The sequence below is a fragment of the Drosophila kikkawai genome, chromosome 2R, assembly GCF_030179895.1.
Source record: "Drosophila kikkawai strain 14028-0561.14 chromosome 2R, DkikHiC1v2, whole genome shotgun sequence".
Taxonomy (NCBI): Eukaryota; Metazoa; Arthropoda; class Insecta; order Diptera; family Drosophilidae; genus Drosophila; species Drosophila kikkawai.
Window position 1 is genome coordinate 18833794 of NC_091729.1, and position 20903 is coordinate 18854696.

General features: G+C 43.4%; 2 protein-coding genes and 1 long non-coding RNA gene across 5 annotated transcripts; 1 reads left to right on the plus strand and 2 right to left on the minus strand.

Annotated features, from left to right (window-relative positions):
* Positions 1 to 1870: 1870 nt before the first annotated feature.
* Positions 1871 to 2656, minus strand: LOC138928128 (uncharacterized). The gene is made up of 3 exons (XR_011444594.1): positions 2394 to 2656; positions 2289 to 2336; positions 1871 to 2220 (listed from the first exon to the last, which is right to left on the minus strand). It is a non-coding gene; the product is annotated as an uncharacterized lncRNA (long non-coding RNA).
* A 582-nt stretch (positions 2657 to 3238) lies between these two features.
* Positions 3239 to 16586, plus strand: otp (orthopedia homeobox). Of its 3 annotated transcripts, none has more exons than XM_070284553.1 (7): positions 3239 to 3388; positions 3986 to 4141; positions 13400 to 13604; positions 13700 to 13825; positions 14771 to 14937; positions 15344 to 15460; positions 15522 to 15842. In XM_070284553.1, the coding sequence occupies exons 1-7, from the start codon at positions 3371 to 3373 to the stop codon at positions 15732 to 15734; spliced, it is 1002 nt and encodes a 333-aa protein (XP_070140654.1). In that variant the 5' UTR covers positions 3239 to 3370; the 3' UTR covers positions 15735 to 15842. The 3 variants fall into 3 exon arrangements, 2 of the variants coding, with proteins under 2 accessions (XP_070140654.1, XP_070140653.1); XR_011444593.1 differs by lacking the exons at positions 3239 to 3388; positions 13700 to 13825 and adding exons at positions 3555 to 3741; positions 16323 to 16586 and having other exon boundaries at positions 15522 to 16248; XM_070284552.1 differs by lacking the exons at positions 3239 to 3388; positions 13700 to 13825 and adding an exon at positions 3555 to 3741 and having other exon boundaries at positions 15522 to 16585.
* Positions 16587 to 18053: 1467 nt separating this feature from the next.
* Positions 18054 to 20875, minus strand: Cib2 (Calcium and integrin binding family member 2). The gene is made up of 5 exons (XM_017169562.3): positions 20688 to 20875; positions 20567 to 20601; positions 19873 to 20015; positions 19679 to 19801; positions 18054 to 18384 (listed from the first exon to the last, which is right to left on the minus strand). The coding sequence occupies exons 1-5, from the start codon at positions 20835 to 20837 to the stop codon at positions 18167 to 18169; spliced, it is 669 nt and encodes a 222-aa protein (XP_017025051.2). The 5' UTR covers positions 20838 to 20875; the 3' UTR covers positions 18054 to 18166.
* Between the last annotated feature and the right edge of the window lie 28 nt (positions 20876 to 20903).

Here is a 20903-nt window from a genome sequence, read left to right on the forward strand (position 1 = left end):
CGATATTTGCACTGGGATGGCATCACCTTGATCTGCATACACAATGAACAGTTAGGGCTGCTGCTTTTTAATATTTATGTGTTACAACTGTAAAAGGCGAGGTGAAAAAATCAAAGTTAGACCAACTAACTAACTAGCTACGGACATACGGAGCTGGGGCCCTGGGCCTGGACCATGGCCATTGCCAGCCAAGTGCGATTTCGAGAAGTGGCGCTATTTTATGGCTCCCAAACGTGGCCAAAACACTCTCCGTGCACATACTACACACCAAACACACACAGATGCTGTGGATGTGTGTGGCTTTGATTTGAGAAAACAGAAAACGGAAAACAGAAGGAAGCGGGAACAGTTGGATGTTAAAAGTCGCACTTCTTTGGAGCAACGGACCGGCGGCCAAGACTAGTATCTCCCAGAGTCCATGTTTGAGCTGTGGCCATCGAGCGTGAATTTCTAGCCGGAGAGAGAGATAGAGTGTCGATGGAGATATCGCACCTAACACCGCGCCTTAAATTTACTAATCACGAGCAGAGTTTCGATGTGCTCCCCCCGGTGTTTCGGATCGCATATTGCCAGCCCCGCAGCAACCTCCGATCTGTGCGTGCTGCGTAACGCTCTAAAAATATGTCAGTGATGTGGCAGTTGTGCTACAGATTGCCACAGTTGCAGAGTCTGAGTCTAAACCCCCCCAGAGATCAGCTGGAGCATAGGGGGACAGAGGGGGGCTGGGGCTTTGGTCCCGATTGGGGACGTCACCATCTGAAAATCGCTAATGAACAGTAGCCGCACTGGGTGTATGTGTAAAAATTAGCACTTTCCGGGCAGCGCTTTAAAACGCGACTGGGCAGCAGCGGCAACAACCAGAGAGCCAGTTACAGGGAATGTCGCTTGTAGGAACTCCATATCTTTTATTTGTTGATATTTATATTTATGATTTTATGTGGCGTCGCTGCACTCGTTCACCTGTTCACCAGAGGCCCTGATACCGAATCCCGCTCCGGATCTGCGCCTCTGATCTTTGCCGAAATTTTAACAAGTCCATCTCGAAAACAATAAAAATCATTGAGAGCCGCCAACACCGCCACCGCCCCTGACATCAAAGTCGGCAATCAAGAGTGACTTGTGTCTCTACCTAAGATGAAATTGAAACGGATTGTTTCCGCGAAGGAATTGGAAGCGAGGGTAGGGCTTTCTGCTTAGCTGCGATTTGCATTTCGGACTCGCTTTCAAAGGAAATGGCAGACAGCAGCAATTGCCAGTGTCCACCGCCTACACCTTCACTTTGGGCCTAAATCGAATGGCCATCATGACAGCATCCCGAACCCCGGTCCCCGACCCCCAAAGGTTACGACGGACGGGGACGAGAGTTCGCATCCACTGGCGATGAGTAAATGTTTGACTTGTAGCAACAGTTGAGCAACAACAAAGGGAATCGCGTAGAAAGAGTTGAGCCGGAGTCTCTCTCGCACGTACATGTTAAAAATTCCAGGCGTACGATGAAGATGACTCTCCCGTGAATCCGAGTCGGATTCGGAGTCCCAGACCCATACCCATTCCCATTCCCACTACCAATCCCATCCCACAACTGACGTGATATACACGTACAAATAAAATGGAAATAAAACACAAAATACGTTACGTAGCCAAGTGATGCCGAAAGGTACACACAGGGAAAATGAGTGTAAGAAGAATCTTGAATATAATTAACCTAAATTAAATGGAGGATAATAGGCAACAATTTAAATTAATTAAAAATAAATTTCTTTTAAGCTATATATGTTTACGGGAGCTTCTGAATATAATAATACAAGGAAAACAATATATTTTCTTATGAAATCAAAATGACAAAAATTATTTAATATAATTTTAAAACATTAAAAATCTAACAATTAACACAAAAACTAAACTCAAAATGGTTCAAATGGTATTTCTCTCTCTGTAGGAAATGAAAAGGGTTAGCACTTGGTGCTTGCTCTCACTCTAGCTCTCTCCCACTCTGCACCTCAGTTTGTATCTGTATCTGTAGCTCAGGTTGTATCTGTGTCCGCTGTTTGGTGCGCTCTCTCTCTCTCTCTATCTCTCGCTCTCCCCACGTATATTACTGTTTTTGGCATCTTTTTCCTCCTGAATGACAGGTTGTTGAAAAATTCAATTTATCCGATCGCCGCAGTTCAGTGCGAGCAATCCTCTAGGTCGTTAGCTCACCGGTCCCAGTTCGCGCACCTTAATTAAAGACAAACGCGGGACAAGTGATTGAGAATCATTTTCAACAACAATTTAACAATATTTACCAACATCGTGGGTGTGTGTGTGCCGAGTACTAGTGCCTTTAATTGAATCTGTGAATTTTCGTGGCTACCTCATTAAAGGAAGCCAAAAAGCTCGAGTTCACTTACGTTTATTATCGCTGGGCTTAGCCTCTGCAGGATTCGGGGATCCTCCAGTCCACAAGTGTTTTATGGCAAGTACCGTCAATAAGAAGCCCACGTTTACGAGGAACAACTTACAAATACTCCAAATGATGCTTATGAAACTGAAGACAATGCAGTCTAGGCACCATGCAACAACGTGAATAATCATTGTTTAATGTTAATGTTTACAAGCCGATAAGTTTAAATGCTATATAGGAGCTGAATCCTGTCGAAACGTTTGAAAAATATCTCCAAGCTTACTGAGAAAAAGTCAGAGAAACATCTGTGCGTTTAAGTTTTGATTATAAAGATATACAAGTGAATAATTCAACATTAAACCTTGAAGTTTGCCATTGGAAATGTTAAGAAATCGCTCAAAGTTGGGCTAAAACTGCATTCATTTTAATTCTAAAAGTATTTCTGTGTTGGTTTGTAAAAGGTTAACATATACCTAACATTTACTATTTATATTATGTTAACCAGAAGACACTTAATGGAATCAAAATTCAGCTTTCCAAATAATGTCTAACTTAAAATGTATTTTACAAATACGAACAATCAATTATCTTTTACAAAGTAGTAAAGATATTTATTGTAAATTTAAGATATTAAATATCATAGTTTTAGATAAAATAACTGACACATCCCCCTCTTTTCCATCACCCCAAATAGGTCCCAAGGATTGTGATCTGCCAAAGGCCGCTTTAACGGCGCTGCACGCGGGCGTCAACAGTTTCGGCCAACTGCCCGTGGGTCCAAACTTGGCCGACTTGGGCGGCGGAGCCGGCGGCGGAGGCTCTGGTGCCGGAGTGGGCCCAGTGGGCGGGGGCGTGGCTCGCCTGCACATCTCCGGTGGGCTGTGCGACAACTCCAATGCTCTGAACGCCGGAAACGGAAGCGGAGGCAGCGGCAACGGCAACGGCAACAGCAACAACAACGGCAGCAGCAACAACAACAACAACATGCAGCAACAGGATCAGGTGAGCAGGCCAGCGCTATAAGGAGCAAAAAAGAGAAAGATAGAGAGAAGAAGAGTCAGAAGAAAGAGCAGCAGGGAGAGAGATACTATAGCGCTTAGTTAATACGAAACTTTTTTAATAATCCATGTTCTTTTCGATGTTTATTTTTTCCTTCAAACACTACTCTGCTATGCCAAAAATCCAAACAAAAAATCCAAAAAATACAAACCAATTCGATCCGAAATTCGATCCGAAACGAAAATCTGTTTCCAAAAACGTGAATGTTTGTGTTCTGAATTGTGTAATGAACCTAATTAAATGTGCCATGAATCATATTGTACTCTATGAATCATATCCGTACTCTATAAACAAAAGTAAGTGTACTTTGATATCCATACTTAGAACCGTAGAACTCCTCTATCCTAGCCTAACTGTATCTTCCCATAGAAACTGTAAACTGTAAATCGTAGTCTTTAGTCTATAGTCTGTAATCTGTTTGTAGTCTGTAGTGCCTAGCTTGCATTCCTAGTCCGGTAGTTCTTCTGTGTTCTAAGATCCTTTGCTGTGGTCCCATCTCTCATCGGCCGTTGTGCCGCCTTGGCTGTGTCTCTCTTCCAGCACCTGGACAAAAACAAGCAGAAGCGCCACCGCACCCGCTTCACGCCCGCCCAGCTGAACGAGCTGGAGCGCTGCTTCTCGAAGACCCACTATCCGGACATCTTCATGCGCGAGGAGATTGCCATGCGCATCGGCCTCACCGAGTCCCGTGTTCAGGTGAGTCTATAGAGTAGATAATATAGGTAATTCATTATTTGGGATCGGATTTTAAAGGATTTATCTTAGTTTTTTCATGACAGATTAGATTGATCTGATGTATAAATGTATTACCATATTCTTTCTGTGCGAAATAAGTAGGTAATGAGTTAATTAAAGTTAATTTCAAAGCTTTAGAAAGGGAAAGTTTTATGGATTTTGTATTGGGTGAACTAAATATGTGAGGAATTAATAACTTTAGACTCTACTTTTTAGAAATTTGTCTGAATGAAGAGAACTAAACTTACAGCAGATTGTCTAAATAATTCATTCCAACTATTCGCATTTTATTATTATATATTTATATCAAAACTTCTACAAAATTCTTGATTTACTTCATTAAAGTAGCCATTAGGACTTGGACCACACCATTCCTGTCTCTTCCGTTGAACTCTACGTGGTTTTGTCCTGCGGCTCGACAGTTGTCAGTGGTCGGAGCTGTCGGAATTTCGGGTTTAGTTCGTTTTAGGGCCGACATGACATTTCACTTGTGTTGCACACAACCGCAGCGGACGTTTTGGATTTCGGCTTTTGCCTGCAGAGGCCAGAGACTTTGTGGGGGACTTCCCCGAACTGCAACAGTTTACGAGGCTCGGCTCTGGGCTGGGCTGAAAGCCGCTGCCGCCGCCGAACGCCATTTAAGCGCCCAAAATTATACTTTATTAAAGCACATAAAGTCACATTTAGTCGGGCATCCAGCCACACGCCCTCGGAAGCCCCTCCTTTGCGCCTGCAAAAGTTTGCACGGAGCTCACACTCACACAGGAGCACACAATGGGCATTATCCTTTTGTGGCTGGCACAGCTCCCCTGTGCCACCGCTGCCATTATCCTTGTCTCTCTTTCGGCACCGGCCCCCTTCCCCGGAGGTCCTTTTTGCATGCGGGCGGGCTTTGTTTATGCGACAATCGAATTTACTGCTTCATTAAATTTGTGTTTAAGCTTCCGCTTCCGCCTGGCATCTCGCTCCTTCGCGCAGCGACTGCGCCTTGTCCTTTGAGTGCGAGAATTGTTTTGCGGTGGAAATGAATGCCAAAAACTTTGGCTTATTGGCCATACGCTCTGCTCTGGCTAAAACAATTAGCCATGAGTGAGCAACTCAGGCGACGACACCTTCATGATGATCCTGCCGACCGACCTCCTGGCCGGGCTCGTGCTTGCCGCCGGATGTGTCCTACTTTGATAAATTGTTTTAATAATTGCGTATCAGTGTTGCCCGTTAATGCTGTTTTTCCAACCACTACCCCCGCCACGCATCCGGTTGTCCAAAAGGACAATGCAATCACCTGCCGGGGGGTAGAAGCTGCAAGCGGGGGATGGCCTGGGATGCGGATTCCGCCTGCTCCTTCTCCGGGGTGTGGAACTCTGTGTTAGAACTGCCGTCGGCTTTTATCCAGCTCGCTTTTTTCCGCCTCCGCCGACAGTTCCTGCTGTTTTAATGCTTGATTTTGCGTTGTCGTTGCGGCTTAGAGGATGTCAGGCCGTTGGATTAGTTTTGGGATTGCTGTTTAATAAAATTAGCATATAAATTAAGTTCGCAGTCGAAGGCGAAATAAAACATTTAGAGCTTCGAAATTTTCACACTTTTCCCGCATGCGGGAAAATCTGCCGTACGTATATGAGGTCGGACCTTCATTCGATATGCACACACACGTCTGGCCCTAAATCAATCTACAAGGATTTGCAGCTAATGACGGCATAAAGACAGCCGACATCCAACATCCGACCCTCGCAGCTACTATAAATGCCCGAAAAACGCTTGTCCATATTAGCCAAGAAAGGCGAGTCTCCACATATGTAGTATATATTCTCCGGGAATATGGGTTCGGCGGGCAGGTGCATAAGTTATGAGGCTCACGTAGTGCCGACTGGCTGAGCGTGTGTGTTGCTGCCAGGAGCAGCATTTATGGTAAATATAATTTAATAAAAATAAAAGTCAGTGCCAAGGAGCATCAGCCAAGCCAGCTCTAATCCTAATCCGATTTTCCGACTTTGGGTAAATTAGAATAGCAGAGACCAGCAGGAGGTACCCCCGAAAATTGTTAATTTGTGTGTTTTCACACCGCCTTGCCCCCGGTGGGCGGCAATTGGACAATTTGCCCAGGACAATCTGTTTGTCACACGTGACATCTCCGCGGGAGAGCGGATCCCTCGGCTGTCCGGGGATGGCCCAAAAGATGGCCCACGAAATTGACTTATCATGTGATTCGGCATTGTCAAAAGCACTGTTTCGGCTTTGTGTTGAATGTTGCAGCATTTATTGGTTTGTTTATTAAATTGTTGCAACGGGGTGGGGGGTCACAGGGCCGGGGGCAGAGGCCAAGGCGAGCGACGGCCCAGCACGTGGCGAGCAAGGCGAGTGGGTGTGTGCCAGTGCACTAAATGAATTTCTCACATGATTAATTTGCCTGGCAACCAGGTCTAGGGTCATTACGGAGAGAGGTACAACCTTGACAACCGTTGAAATGAAATCTTTAAATAAGAATTATTCCAAGCAACCATAGAGAATTGCTTTCTTTGTAAGACAATAGTCTTTTATTGTTAGAATTGTTTCAATAAAACTAAAATATTATTGTCAGAGAGATATTTAAGTAAACTAGAGATGAAATGTAATTAAAAATTCAGCAATTTGTTAAAAAAAACATTTATGGTCTGTAAAATTATTTGCTCCTCAAAAAGTCATTTGAAAAGATTTAATTTTTCTTAAAATTCCCACCGAAAATATGCATTATTGTTTTATAATAATACATTTTCTACTATAATTTGCTTTTTTACTAGGCTTTTGTACCTAAATCCATATTAATCATATCCAAAATATATCAAAAGTTTAAAATCAAGTTACAATTTCTAAGCAATTGATCCATTGTAGTATTTTTAAAATTATTGTGGCGATGGAGTACACTTTAAACATTGCTGTTTCCCGTTTTATTGTTTAATTCTATTTTTAAAATGTAGCTCATGAACCCAAGGCTCCACCACATATTTTCTCTATAAAAAATCACACCTCTTGCTACTTTATCAGGCATAGGGAATATCGATTGACCTAAGCCACAGGCGAGGTCCTTGCGAGGCCATCCAATCCCAGGACCATCCGGCCAAGAAGGACCGCCTTGGCCATCCCACTGTGAGCGCTGATAAATTATTGCCTCGACTTCAGACAGAACTAATTTATTTGCTGAGCCGCTTAATGCCCCTCTAATAATAGTCCACTGACTGCTCCTGCCAAGAGCGGAGGGTTGGGGGAAACTAGGGGGAGCAGGGATATCAACCCAACCGTGTGACTCCCAGCCACAATATCCGAATATTTCGTGAAAATTAGACGAAATATTCTCATAAAAAGTGAGCATCTTTATTAAAAGCGAGCGAGCAGGAGGGGTCAAGGAGCTGGGGACATTGTAACGAGTATTTTCCAGCGAAGCACTCGAAGTCGGGCCAAAGGCGACTGGGTCGCGTCTGATATAACCATGGCATCGCAAATTTTAATTAAACTTTAATTGAAATACCAAAACGAAAATATGCAGCAAACAGGAAAAAAGAAGGAGGGTCCTGTGGCGGGCTAAATTTAGCGAGAGCTTTAAAAAAAAAGAGCCAGACTGACTTGGGAGGGAGTAGGGAGCGAAGCAGGAGGATTCTCCATAAAATGCACATAAAGAGCATCAAGGAAATCTGGCACGCATTCTGTTTATGGCATATGAAGCAATTCCGAAAGCAATTTCGTTGATACTTTTCATTGAAATGTTTGTGTGAAAATGGCGTGCCAAAGTGCCGGACGGACACCGCCGGTTGGCAGGGGATGCCATGGCGCTCTGGGTCTATCCCGGATAAGCTGCTCCAAATGCCGTTGCCATTGATAGAATGACAAGAGTCCCCACGACCCAAAAAGGAGAAAAAAAAGGAAAAATGGAAAAGGTTGAACAACTTGGCAAAGATGGAACAAAGCGAATCCGAGGGGAGCAGCCTGTGGTGCTGCGCATGCTCCACGAATGCAGCGCAACATTCCAAATTTTCGGGGGTTGCATTGGCCAGCCTCCGTGTGCCTCAGCCCCAAATTCGAGCTTCCGAAGAAGAGACTGCAGTTGCCCCGGCAACCCACAAAGGCTAACAAAATGAAAGGCACCAAACCCAGAAATCTAAAAAAAAAAAAAGAACAGAGATATCCAAAACTATTTCATAAATCAGGAAAATCAGAGCAGAGCCTGCTCCCTGGGCAACCCCCAAAGAGACGATTTGATGATGTCTATCAAAGGCCAGCGCGACACATTTCTCCAAAAGCGACGAAAGAGACGGCTAGACTCAGCTGCGGGTGGTGTGAGAGAGAGACGGCCGTAGTGGACTCGGTCTCGGCGGGTTGGAGCTCCAATCCCTGGGGTTGTGGGCTGGGTTGGTGCCTGGGCCAGCGGCAAGTGTTGCTGGGGCTGACTCGTAAAGCAGGATTTAAAGGATAACATAAAATAAATCGACTGGCATTTGTGTGTGTGTGTGTGAGGGAGTGTTGGGGAAGGGAGCCAAAGTCGAGACGGCATTTTATGAATTTATACGCATTTTTTATATGCTCGGGAATGAAAAGATATTGGCCGAAAAGCGATTTCCATAAACCACTCAGGGCCGGAGTCGGAGTCGCAGTCAGAGGAGGATATGAAAGCCGAGATAGGACCAATAATGATAATAAAAAGATGCTCAAGCTGAAGATGAAGGCAGCTCGAAGGAAAACAAACGCCAAGGACTTTGGCCAGGACGACATCAAAGGCCGGCAGCCAGGGGACAGTTTGGTGTGGACTTTGCTGAGTGGCCATTTTATATTTCGGTTGCCTGGCAGCCTCAGGGGGGTGCGGCGAGGCAGAATATATCCTACAAAAGGGGGGGTTCAAGAAAATGCAATAACCTGGCCAATTGATTTTTGATTATGCCCCAAACAAGAGCACAGAGCAGAGAGTGGGGGAAAGAGGCAATAACCAATCTGCAATCGACAGGGCCAGCAAAAATTGTCAACGCAAACGAGCCGAAAAATATTATTGCACTTTCTGGCTTTTGCCAATCAAGCGTTTATTAAGAGACACCATCCACCTGTCCCACCTGTGCCGAGTTCCGTGTCCTGTGTGCCACCGACTAGTAGCTCTGCAAATAATATTTGCATTGCAGGCTAATCGAATTTTGATTGCAATTCTCCGCGACTCTCTCTCTCTCTGGCCTCTCCGGCCTCTGATTGATAATTTTGAAATTGGCTTTTGAAGTGCGGCTTTCGGGGCAAAGTGCATTTCTATGTTGGCATCGATACTGCTTTTTCTGTCGCTGGCAATTCAAAGGACTGCCGAGTCTCTTCCGTGCTCATATTATCCTTACAGCTGTTTAATCAGCCATTAGGCATAATGTGCAATTAATGTTGCATAACGAACCGGGCGGAGGATATCGTAAACAAGGCGGGCCAGAGGGGGATTTCGGATATATATGACACACCATTATGGCACGGAACTGCAATCATAAGCGGGGTGAGGATGACACAATAAACAGGTTCATAATAAAAAGCCGTTAGCTCGACACCGGCACCCACCCCCAGCGCTCGTCCTGCCATAGATCCTGCCACCCCCGGAAGCTAGCACCATCCACCAGCCAGCCCATAAAATCAAAGCAAATCACTTGTTATCCCATTTTCAGCCGCAGTTCCCCCGGCCGTGTAATTTGGCCGATACTTAATTTCTGACTTCTGCTTCCATTTGCTCGCTGGCTCGCCCCTCGTGAGCATTTCTGGATCTGGTCCTGGTTTCGGGTGCTAATATCTGCGGCCTGCCACAAGAAATTGCTTTTTCATGAACTTGACTCATTTATTATTTGCAACAGTTTTCCGTACCCTTCCCCTTCCCTTTCCCCTGCCCAGCTCCTGGTTGTTGTTGTTTGCCTTTGCCGGTGGTGACTCTTCTTTGTTGCTGCTTTTGTTGGTGTCAGTCGTGAAGTGAAAATTAAAAGTCCAAACATGAAAATGCTTTTGTATGAAACATATGGCTGAAATTTTTTGACTTTTATTTTTTGTCTGCAGATCGAAGGTTTTTTTTGGGAAGGGAACAGGATTTGATAGAGAATGATACTTTATTTAGGTGTGTTGTTTTTTTAGAGTTAGTTAATAAAGTTAGATTTCATTCTTGAATAACTTTTTATTATAATTTCAATTAAGAAAGTTAATTTAAATAAGTGGAATTATTAGTAGAATAAAGAAAGAGCTTCTTTCTGAACAAAAATAGTATAGAAGTAGCCTAATCAATTATAAAACTTGAGCAGGGGTTATAAGCCACAAAATAATGCTGTCATAGTTATAAATTAAATTGATTAAAATATAAAAATACCCGGATCCCATGACTGCTTAGTTTTTATTTTAAATCAAAGTATTTTTTTGAAGTTGTATCCGTTTGACTTAAAATTTGCTAGGCATTGAAAAAGAAATGTAGGAACCTATGAACTACATTTAAATTCTTCAATCTATTTATGTCCCTCCATCTAAGCCTGGACTTCCATTATTTAATTTGAGAATATTTTTTTAAATTTTATTTAAATCACAACAACATATAAAATACATCAAATAACTACATAGTAAATACTTTAAGATATCTGTTGAATTAATGGATTACAATTTTAAATCTTATTATCTCTTAAATTGGTTTTATTTTATTTTTAAAACTAATTTGTCTTGATAAGAAGTACAGACAATATCCTATATACCCTTCGCCTGAGCAACTACCCTTTAAAAACATAAAAAGGACCAAGGAAAAATGCGTATGATTTGACTTTTGGGCTGAAGACAGCCACTCACTTATAATTTATGCATAGGGGTGAAGCTTAAAAAATTACCGTTAGACACACAATTTAACGCGACATAAGGAGCATTTCTCGCCTTCTTTTTTATGTATTCGATTTTGTGTTTTTTATTTTTGGGATTCAGGCTTGAAATTGAGTGCAACGAAAAGAGACAGAAGGAAGCGGAAATAAAAACAAATCAAAGGCAAACAGACCGACACACACACGCACACACAAATTGGGATTGCCTGACACACCCTCAAATATTTTGGATATATACCTCAGCCATACATACCTACACTTTTTAGGCAGACATAAAAAATAAATGTTTTGTTTAACCGACATTTTAACGCCTATTTACGTGCCGTGCACGTCATGCACGTTATGCCAATTTAATGGCTCGCAGCCTTAGACCAAAAAAGCAGGCAATGACTTTTGGCTTTCTCTGCCTCCGTTTCCGTTTCCGCTGCTCATTCTTTCTCCTCTCCTGTGCTTCTTATTTCCGTTCGCATTCTTCGTGTGGGTGTGTCTGTGTGTTGTGTTTGTGAGTAGGAAAATGCTTTCACACGAATGTGGCTAGCAAAATAAAACAGTAAGCTAAATTTAATTTAGCAAACTCAATAAGCCAAAAGGAGATGGCAATAGACAGTGCAAGAGAGACGGACACTGAAACAGAGCAAAAGGGGAAGAAGAGGGAGAGAGTGAAAGAGAAAGAGAGAGAGAGACAGCGAGCCGAGGGCAGACAGTCAGACACTGCCTTAAATTATTAAATTAAAAGTTAATGAATAGGGCGACGCATAAACACGTAAAAAACATAAACAAGTCAAGGTCGCCGACACTCCAGCCCAACCCCTTTGAGGTATATATGTACATATGTACATACTTATATATATATATGTATATGTAGCATAGCATCCTTTTACCCCTAGCTGTCAGGACTCTCCCCTGGATTGTGGCACATTAGCGTCCCTAGAGTAACATCGAGAAGGCTGTGATATTCCAAAACAACCTGAGATAGTTCCAGTTGTGTTCAACTGCGATGAGTGCACTGAGAAAAATCTAATAAATTTAATACATTTAATTTAAGATAGGTCTTTCTAACAATTAACAATTAACAAGCCTTATTTCATAAAGCTCGAATCAATCCTATTTTGATTTTTGATTTAAATCTTTAATTTACACTCAAAAAAATACATCTTTCGATTAGAATTGTTCTCAGTTTAGTTCTGGTTCCGTCAGCAGCCAGTGTCCGACATATGACAAACCCACTGGGGACCATCAGGCCATCAGAAGGCCTTACAAGCAAAGTTACTTTGCTGGAAACTTGCCATTTTTCTTTCCGCCTCCTTTGCTCTCCGGCTCGCACTTTCCGGGCTTGTTGTTTTGGCCGTATTCCTTTGCCATTAGTCTGGCGCGCACTCAGACAGAAACAGTCGACGCCGACAGTCGGTGACAGCTCAAGATTTGCCACGAAATGCTGGGATTTATAAATACTATATGGCCAGGCTGAGGTGTGTCTATGTGTCTGTGTGTGAGAATCACGGTTAAGTTGTCAACCCGCCTGCGAGTGATGTGGATGCGAAGGCCTGATGGCCTGGCGAAATCGTTTTCATGTCACTAGTCATTCACCGCCTGGCACTTTATTCCCCCTTTTTTTTCTGTAGCCCCGCACGAAGGAAACAAAAAAAAAAAAAGCTAAAAGGAAAGTCGAGAACCGAGAACGGAGAATTTGAATTTGAGAATCCTTTGCAGCCTGCAGTTCCTCCGCCGAAATGTAGGCAACCCTTTTGTCCCGTTCATCTGAGTGTTTGTGACTCAGGTGGGGGAGGTGGAGGAGGGAGGGACAGGAGGTAGTGCTTGTGTGCTGCCTTGTAAATGTCAAAACCTCAACATGTCTGCGTTGTTCTTATGCATATGGAAATGCCAATTTCAAGCGAACACATCCGACACGGTCCTCGACCTCCCTCGCTCTCTTCGGGCCTAAGACAAAAGCGTATCGAAAGTCCGGCCCCGGACTCGGATTCGCTGGCCAAAGATGCCAAATTGCCGGACCTTCGTCCTGGGCAGGGGGAAATCGGTGTTTGCCTTGTTCTCCGCCAATATGTGGAGCCGAGAAATTTACATACGGAATTTATGCGCATGTAAATCTGCTTCTGTGCGTGTGTCGAGACATGTTTTGACTGTCACGGCGGTAATTGATCTCGATTAAGACCGTGTTCGTAGGCGGCGGAAGGAGCCCGAAGGGTTGGAGAAGGTTCTGTGAAGGCGTTTCCTGGAAGGGGAGTGGCAGTGGCCACATGAACACTTGCAAGGCTGTCGAAGGAGGAGTCTCGTATTAAGCTGGGAAATTGTACTGAGAATAGGACATATATGTATCTTGATGACTTTAAATTCAATTTGAAGATAATACTTATACCACTTTAACATTCCTTTGCAGGTCTGGTTCCAGAACCGTCGCGCCAAGTGGAAGAAGCGCAAGAAGACCACGAATGTGTTCCGCACCCCGGGCGCCCTCCTGCCCTCGCACGGCCTGCCGCCGTTTGGGGCCAATATCACCAACATAGCCATGGGCGACGGCCTCTGCGGCACCGGAATGTTTGGCGGGGATCGCTGGAGTGTGGGCGTCAATCCCATGACGGCAGGTGAGTGATCCCTCCCTGTTCGAAGAAGGCCTAAACTAACTTTCGTGCCTTTCCTACTAACTGCTGCTTTTTGGATATACTAACTGGGCTTAAAGGCTTTGGCCAGCTAAATCAGTCCTCGCCGCTCTCGTCCTCGCTGAACAGCGGCCTGAACTCAGGCATTAACATGGGCTCCGCCCTCGGAGCAGGCAGCTATCAGCATTACGGCCTCAACGCTCTGGGTAGGTCGTTCTGGCCGGGGGCCACCTCCCAACACTTCCTCCTCCTCCTCCTCTAAGTCCAAAGTCCCGCCCCGATGATCACATGCCCGAAAATTTTCCATCTGCATGCGACTGCTGACAAAGGCCAAGCGTTGACACTTTTTTTTTTTGCCTGCCATGTTTTTTATCTCATTCTCGTTTTTTGTGTTTTGTTGGGTCGGAGTTATTTGCTTGGCTTTCGAGAGACCATCGAGATCCAGTTCCAGTTTCAGTTCCAGTTTCAGTTCCAGTTCTGCCGACAATTGACCAAACACGACGACGACTCTCATTTCTTTGAACTCATAACACTTTTTTCGGTAGCCCCAAAACACAGCATCGCATCGTATCATTTATTATACCCGGCTGCCTGTTTGCTCGATCAATTAACAGGCAGTCGTTTAATTTTCACGAATACCCAAAGGCATTTTTTCGTCTTCTTTGTTTGGTTTCGTATAGTTGTGCTAATTGACATTTTGGAGACATGTTCATGTCAATTTTATATATATTTTTTTTGGCTCTGTCTGTCTCTGTCTCCGGCTCCAGAGCCCGTCAGCAAAGTTTTTCATTGTTACACTTTTTTCGAGTTGGGGATTTTAAACTTTTGGGGGGCTGCACATATCTACGGGGTGACATAAAATGAAGTTTGTGAAAAAATTGGTATCATCAGTTTCAATAATACTTATAAAAGGAAAAAATAGATATATTCATTCAGCAGTACATAAAAACACATACAAATCAATTAAAAAGAAATATTATTTTTGGGTTCCTAAAAGTTCTTATTTTGTTTATACCCACTTATATAATTTTTACCATTTTATTATATGTAGAACCTTTAGAAAAATACTTAAATGATTACCAGTATTATTTAATTACATATTAACCTATGATTAATTGACTAACTCAACTCTTCTCAATTCTGTCCCATAGGCGACTCCATGATGTACCAGCACAGTGTGGGCGGGGTCAGCTGCGGGCCGAGTGGTTCGCCGAGCGCCACCACCCCGCCGAACATGAACAGCTGCTCTTCGGTGACCCCGCCACCCCTTTCCGCACAGCCGAGCGCCAGCCAGAACGAGTTGAATGGCGAGCCTATGGTGAGTTGTCCTTGAATAAGATAACCCTAAATCAAACCAAAGAACATACGTCAGCCAATTTAAAAATAACTATTTAAAAATTTAATTTATTAGAACCACCTTTTGAATAATCAAAATATAATTTAGAACGAGCTAAACAGCACGTATATTTTTGCATATTCTCTATCCATTTTGGATTCTTTGTTGTAATAAAATAGATAAATAGGAATAGATTAAATTCTTTAAAAATGTTGAAGAAATATAAATATTAAATATTGGAATAAAAGTAAACAAATAACAGCAAACATTGTATAGCTTTTTCTATTAGTTTTCCGTAGTTTCAGCCATTTTGTTTTCCAAGGACTAACAGTATACATGTACATGTCCTTATTTTACAAACATCTTACACTTCCGCTGTTAATTCCAGCCTCATCACCAGCAACAGAGTCACCAACAACAGCAACAGCAGCAGTCACACCAACAACAGCAGCAGCAGCAGCAGGCTCACCAACAGCAACAGCAGCAAACTCACCAACAGCAGCAGGTAAGTCACCACAATGGTTTGTGTACCAGCTTCATGTTAACCCGGCTTCAACCAACCGCAGATGGCGCCACCGACACCCACACAGCAGCAGGAGCTTTGCCACCAGTCCATGCAGTCACCGTCCGATGGCGCCACCGACGAGGATGTGTGGCGAGGACACAGCATCGCGGCGCTACGCCGCCGGGCTTCGGAACTAAACGCCACGGCGATCCCCTCCTACCTACACCACCATGCCGCCGCCCACAACAACTACGAGCAGCAGCAAATATACTGAAATTTGTTGAAGAGCTTCGAAAGCTTTTCGGATTACGGGTACGCCAACTGCGGCGGCACCCACGACCTGGGCTAGGTGCGCAAAGTCCGTGTAGAGTCGGGCGGAAGGAGGAGGGACTCTTCCGGCGGATGGAAGGAAGCGTTATAAGATAACCAAAACTAGGCTAAATTACTGTACAATTTATGTGTTTGCATTATTTGTTTAATGATTTCCAAGATCAAGGAGTGTGTATCTTCAACTTAAAAGACTATAATGAATGTAAACATGTATACGAAAATCGAAGCTTGATGCCGAGGACTTGGATAACCGCAAGTAACTAGGATCGTAAGCCAACCCAGTACCACCCCCGAGTGGTCGCCCCCTCCCGCATGAATATGTAGACCTTAGCCGTAACATTTGCCGTATACGAAAACTGTAAAAACAAGACCGCCCGCGAGATAATAGGAGAGTATCTTCGTGTCCCCGGGCGGCACAATAATTTTTGGCAAGGGACTTTCCCGGAGCTCGTACGTATGTAAGCGTATTTATGCCTAGGCGTGTATGTAAGTAGATCTATTCTCATGTAAGTGTTGTTGTTTTTGTGTATAGGCAGTATACCTCCGTTCCGTTGCTATATATCCCCCCGATTCTAACATAACCCATAGAGTATCAAGCGAAAGTCCCGACATAGCAAAATGCAGCGAAGGCAGCTCAATTCTCAACCCGAAACCGTTTCAGAGTGCACGCATCCCATGGATTAGTTTTACAATTACCAATTACAAATTATACCAATACGAATACAACTATATATACATGCATACGATTATGGCATACTTGTAATAGACTTTCTTGTATCGTTTAAGCCTAAATTTAAATCCAACTAAACAAAAAATGGAAAACAATTACTATGTATGTAATTATGCGTATTATTAAATAGTAAACTAAATTAAAAATTAAACGAGATTTGCATAACAATGGCATCGAGGTTGAATAAAAACAAGTTCATAAAGTGGCTGGCTGCGTGCTCCGATTAAGTGGCTAATTGATTTCAGTTGGCTTTTTGAAACAAAAAACTTGAAATTAATTCCACTCATCGGTGGCTATTTTGTAATATCTAAGAGGTCTAATCAATTTATTTCTGATATTATATTACACATCCCTTCAGAGAGTTTACTTTAACCAAGAGTTCATAAGGGGGTAAAGTAATAGAATGAGAAAGGAAGATCATAATAAGTTTACGTTTTTATTTAAAAACTTGTAACTTAAACAATTTAAAGTTTAAAGATGATAATTGACTCGACTTCTTAGTCGAGTCCATCCGCTCAAAATACCCTAACCATTACCAAATCTTTCCCATCCTAAGACTCTCCATTGACTTCAAAATAATTCCAGATAAAATATTATTAAAAAATAATTTAATTTGTAATTTATATCAATATTGCTATTTTCTACTCAAAGGTATTTATAAAACCATTCAGTTACCAGAATATCATTTATGACAACAATTGATGGCCATGCAGGCTGCATATATATTTTTTTTCACAAGTCAAGAATTTCCCTGGAGCCGGACACTCCTTCGCCTTTGCTCCATGTTTCGTTGCAGATGCAATTACAATAATTGAATGGGATTGGAGCGCCAGGCAGATGCTCAAATGCCAAACAAGTTTAAGCTGAAAATTGGCAAAATTGATAAAACTTTGACAGTGCACACACACTCGCACTCTGATAACAGTCCGGTTTGTGTGGCGCACGAGTGAGAGTGCGAGTGTGAGAGTGCCAGGACCTCAGGGCAGAACGATTTCCATTGGCCGTGACACCAGTTTGTGGCCCAGTACGTTTGATTGGGGTCAGCAAGGAGCAGGAACCAGAGCAGGAGCCAGAGCAGGAGCCAGAGCAGGACGAAACTCGAACCGACTGCATGCATGGGCTTATAAATTTTATAATGCCCGGCTGACATTTGACATGCACATTGTCACGACAATTGGCCCGTGGAGCCCCTGCAGCTGAACCCGTAACCAGAGCCCGGAACGGTAGCCAAAACCCAGAACCCAGGGGCTGCAGCCGGGGAGCCAACTTAATCACACTGATGGCACTTTTATGCGATATGTATGTATATTCGATGCGAGGGAACATAAACAATTAAATAATACAAGCAATACACAGAGAACAAATGGGGGATTACTATATGTTTTATATTTATTTCATGCCAAAACATGGCATACTCTTGGCCTTAAGATAGATTCGTGAATAAATAAGAAAATGTAAAGAACTAAAAGTAAAACTATAAAATATTTAGATTAATGTAAAAGAAACTAAGAGTAAAATAGTTATTTAGACATCATACCATTCATTTTTAAATTTAGTTCTTTAACTTTAAAAGACACAATTTCCAAGTGAATGACCCTTTTTCTGCCACTTTTTTCGGTGTGCTGTCTGCTGGCGAGGCAGCAATTTTATATTCTGATGTGAAAGGTGGAGAGAAAGTCGGGGGCCCGGAGTATAACGTGCTCGAACTCCAAAATTGATAACTTGCCATCACCATCGACGTCGGCCTCCTCGATTACCTTGTCGGCAATCTGCTGGTGCTCCTCCGGACTCAGTTCGTTCTTGGTCATTGTCGTCAGGCAGGACATGAGGTCAGCGTGCCCTATGAAGCCATCCTGATCGAAATCTGCAAAGTTATGCCAGACATAAGTACACACAAGTGGCAAGGGGCGTGGTGGATTCGAGCTGCCTTACAGAACTTGACATTTTCTTGCACACAAAAGTCAAGTGATGTGTGCCAAACTGAGTTTGCCTAGCTGCCTGCCACGTTTGTATCCTCGTACTTCTCAGTGTGTGTGTGTGTGTGTGTGTGTGTGTGTGTGGCAGAGGTAATCGCCTGCTGCACGTTTCAATTTGTGTCAATCTAATAATGCACATTGAAATAAAGTGTAGGCGCCGTTCTGCTCTTGTCCCCCTCGCTGTCGAAACTAGTTTAGTTTAGCAAAAATTTTCGGATGCACTCGAGCTGAGAGATACTTTTGCAATCCATCGATGGCAGGCCCACCCCACTCTCTGTGGGATTTGTGGCCCATTAATTTTCGAGTGCCAAGTGCACAATCAATTTGCACGAAAACTTTCGCCCATTTATGGTGACATTTTCGGGATTCTAATTTAAATTTCAATTAAAATGCTTATTAGAATTTATGGCTGTCCTTGAACTTTGGCCCTGCAGTTGCCGTGGCCCAAACAACAACAGTGGTGGCCTGGCACGGCGCCACAAATTGGCGAGTCGCGGGTCACGAGTTGTGGAGCTGCGTATGTCCATGTTTCCCTCTGGCTTCCAGCATCTTCCTCTTCCTCTTCCTCGTGTAAAGGCCAGAGACACAAAAGGGACCAGCAGGACAGACACTCACACGCAGCCGGCGCACAGGCAAACTACACCAAAGACAATAAACAGGGGCTGCGGAAATGCATAAACAAAAGCTCAAAATGCTGGCTGCTGGCCAACAGCTGAAACTGCATTTGAAGATGGAGTTTGGAGAGACAAGCCTGGACCACAAACAGTGATGCCAGGCAGTTAGGTAGTAGGTTGTACAATGGGTATATCTATAGAGGATTTTAATCATGCAATTTAGGTTGTATCTAGTTAGGTAGAGGTACTTCTTTTGACCATTGGAAACCCTTACACCTAGGTTTATCTAGCTATCTAGCCTTCGCAATAAACATACAATTTCAGGCTTCCTCTCTTATTTATTTCTAAAAATTGACAGACAAAAATGTGTCTATATCTTTAATTTCTACTAATTTCCTATCAGATTTTAAGTGCTTTCCAGTTCTCTCAAGTACTCAAGGACTTCCTGACATGTAATAATAATCATATAAAGTTATTCCTTTTCATATTATTATAAACATATAATCATTACCCATCACTGAGGACAACAACCACAAGGCAACACGAAAAAGGTATAGAGAAAACTTACCATAAATCTTGAAAGCGTAGAAAACTTTAATGTCCCTCGGCGCCTGCTCGCTGAAGACGGAGAGGGCGTCTAGAAAGTCCTCAAAGGATAAATTGCCCTGGCCATCGCGTGAGAAGGCCTCGCCTGTGAAATGGATGAAAATTGCTATAGTGTTTTGCTTTGCTTATGCAGGCTTTCGGTCCTTTGTTACGCACAGATACGTCGACGAAAGGGATTCTCACGCAACTCGGGCATCTTCTCGATGCACTCGCAGGGAACCTTGACACTCGAGGCCTGACCCTCGGTCATTTGGCGAGGCACCAAATCCGGTCTGAGCTCACGAAAACGTTTATGAACGCTGTAACGTATAGGAAAAACAAGATGATGGGTTAGTTTCGGCAACCAAAGTGGGAAATACTCTTGCACAGACTCAGGGGATTCCGAATTTTTAGTTAATTTAAAAAAATCTTTTGATATATAAACATCTTTAAGAATAAGACATGTTATTTTAGAGTTTTTCCAATAGTTTTCTTTGAATTTTCAAAATAATTTAGACACTTTGACTGACTTCTTACGAAAAAGATACCCTCTGACATATATATCCTTCAAATAGAACAGCTATCATGTCTGAATCGATTTGGAAATCTGGAGACTGTAGAAATTGTGAACCCCTCTAATAGGGTATGGATAACGCGATGGCGGATGAGAGGCCGATAGAGGCGATGAAAGCCTTTGTGTCCCGAGCGCCTGTCTGTGGCCTGTCGTGTGGGTATTTTCTTCTGTTTCCTGCTCTTTGTTGCCGCCGATTGGCAAACAAAAGGATGCTGGGAACAATGGCGGGCCGGGCTTTGTCTGCCGCCATATGAAATGGAATAGTTTTGGCTTATTAAGGGAATACAAATGGCCTACCGCAGGATCTCCTTGCGCGTGAAGAACGTGCAATCCTTTCCGATTTGTGGGGCGGCAGCGATGCAATGCATGAAACCAAATTAGCTGTGGGATCCTTTTCATCGACTGATTGATAGCTCACCTGGTAGTCGTCCAACTGCTGTTCGGTGAACGTCACAACTTTGTTCCCCATCGTTCCTGGCCAGCCTGAAAGTCCGCTTCTATTTAGTTTTTTTTTTTTTAGTTTTTCGCGTAAATGTAGCTGCTGGCCAAACTGGTTAGTCCCGAGCATGAATGGCGACTGACACTGTGGCGCGGGCGGGCCAACTTCCCCGGCTATAACTTTGCATAGCTCCGT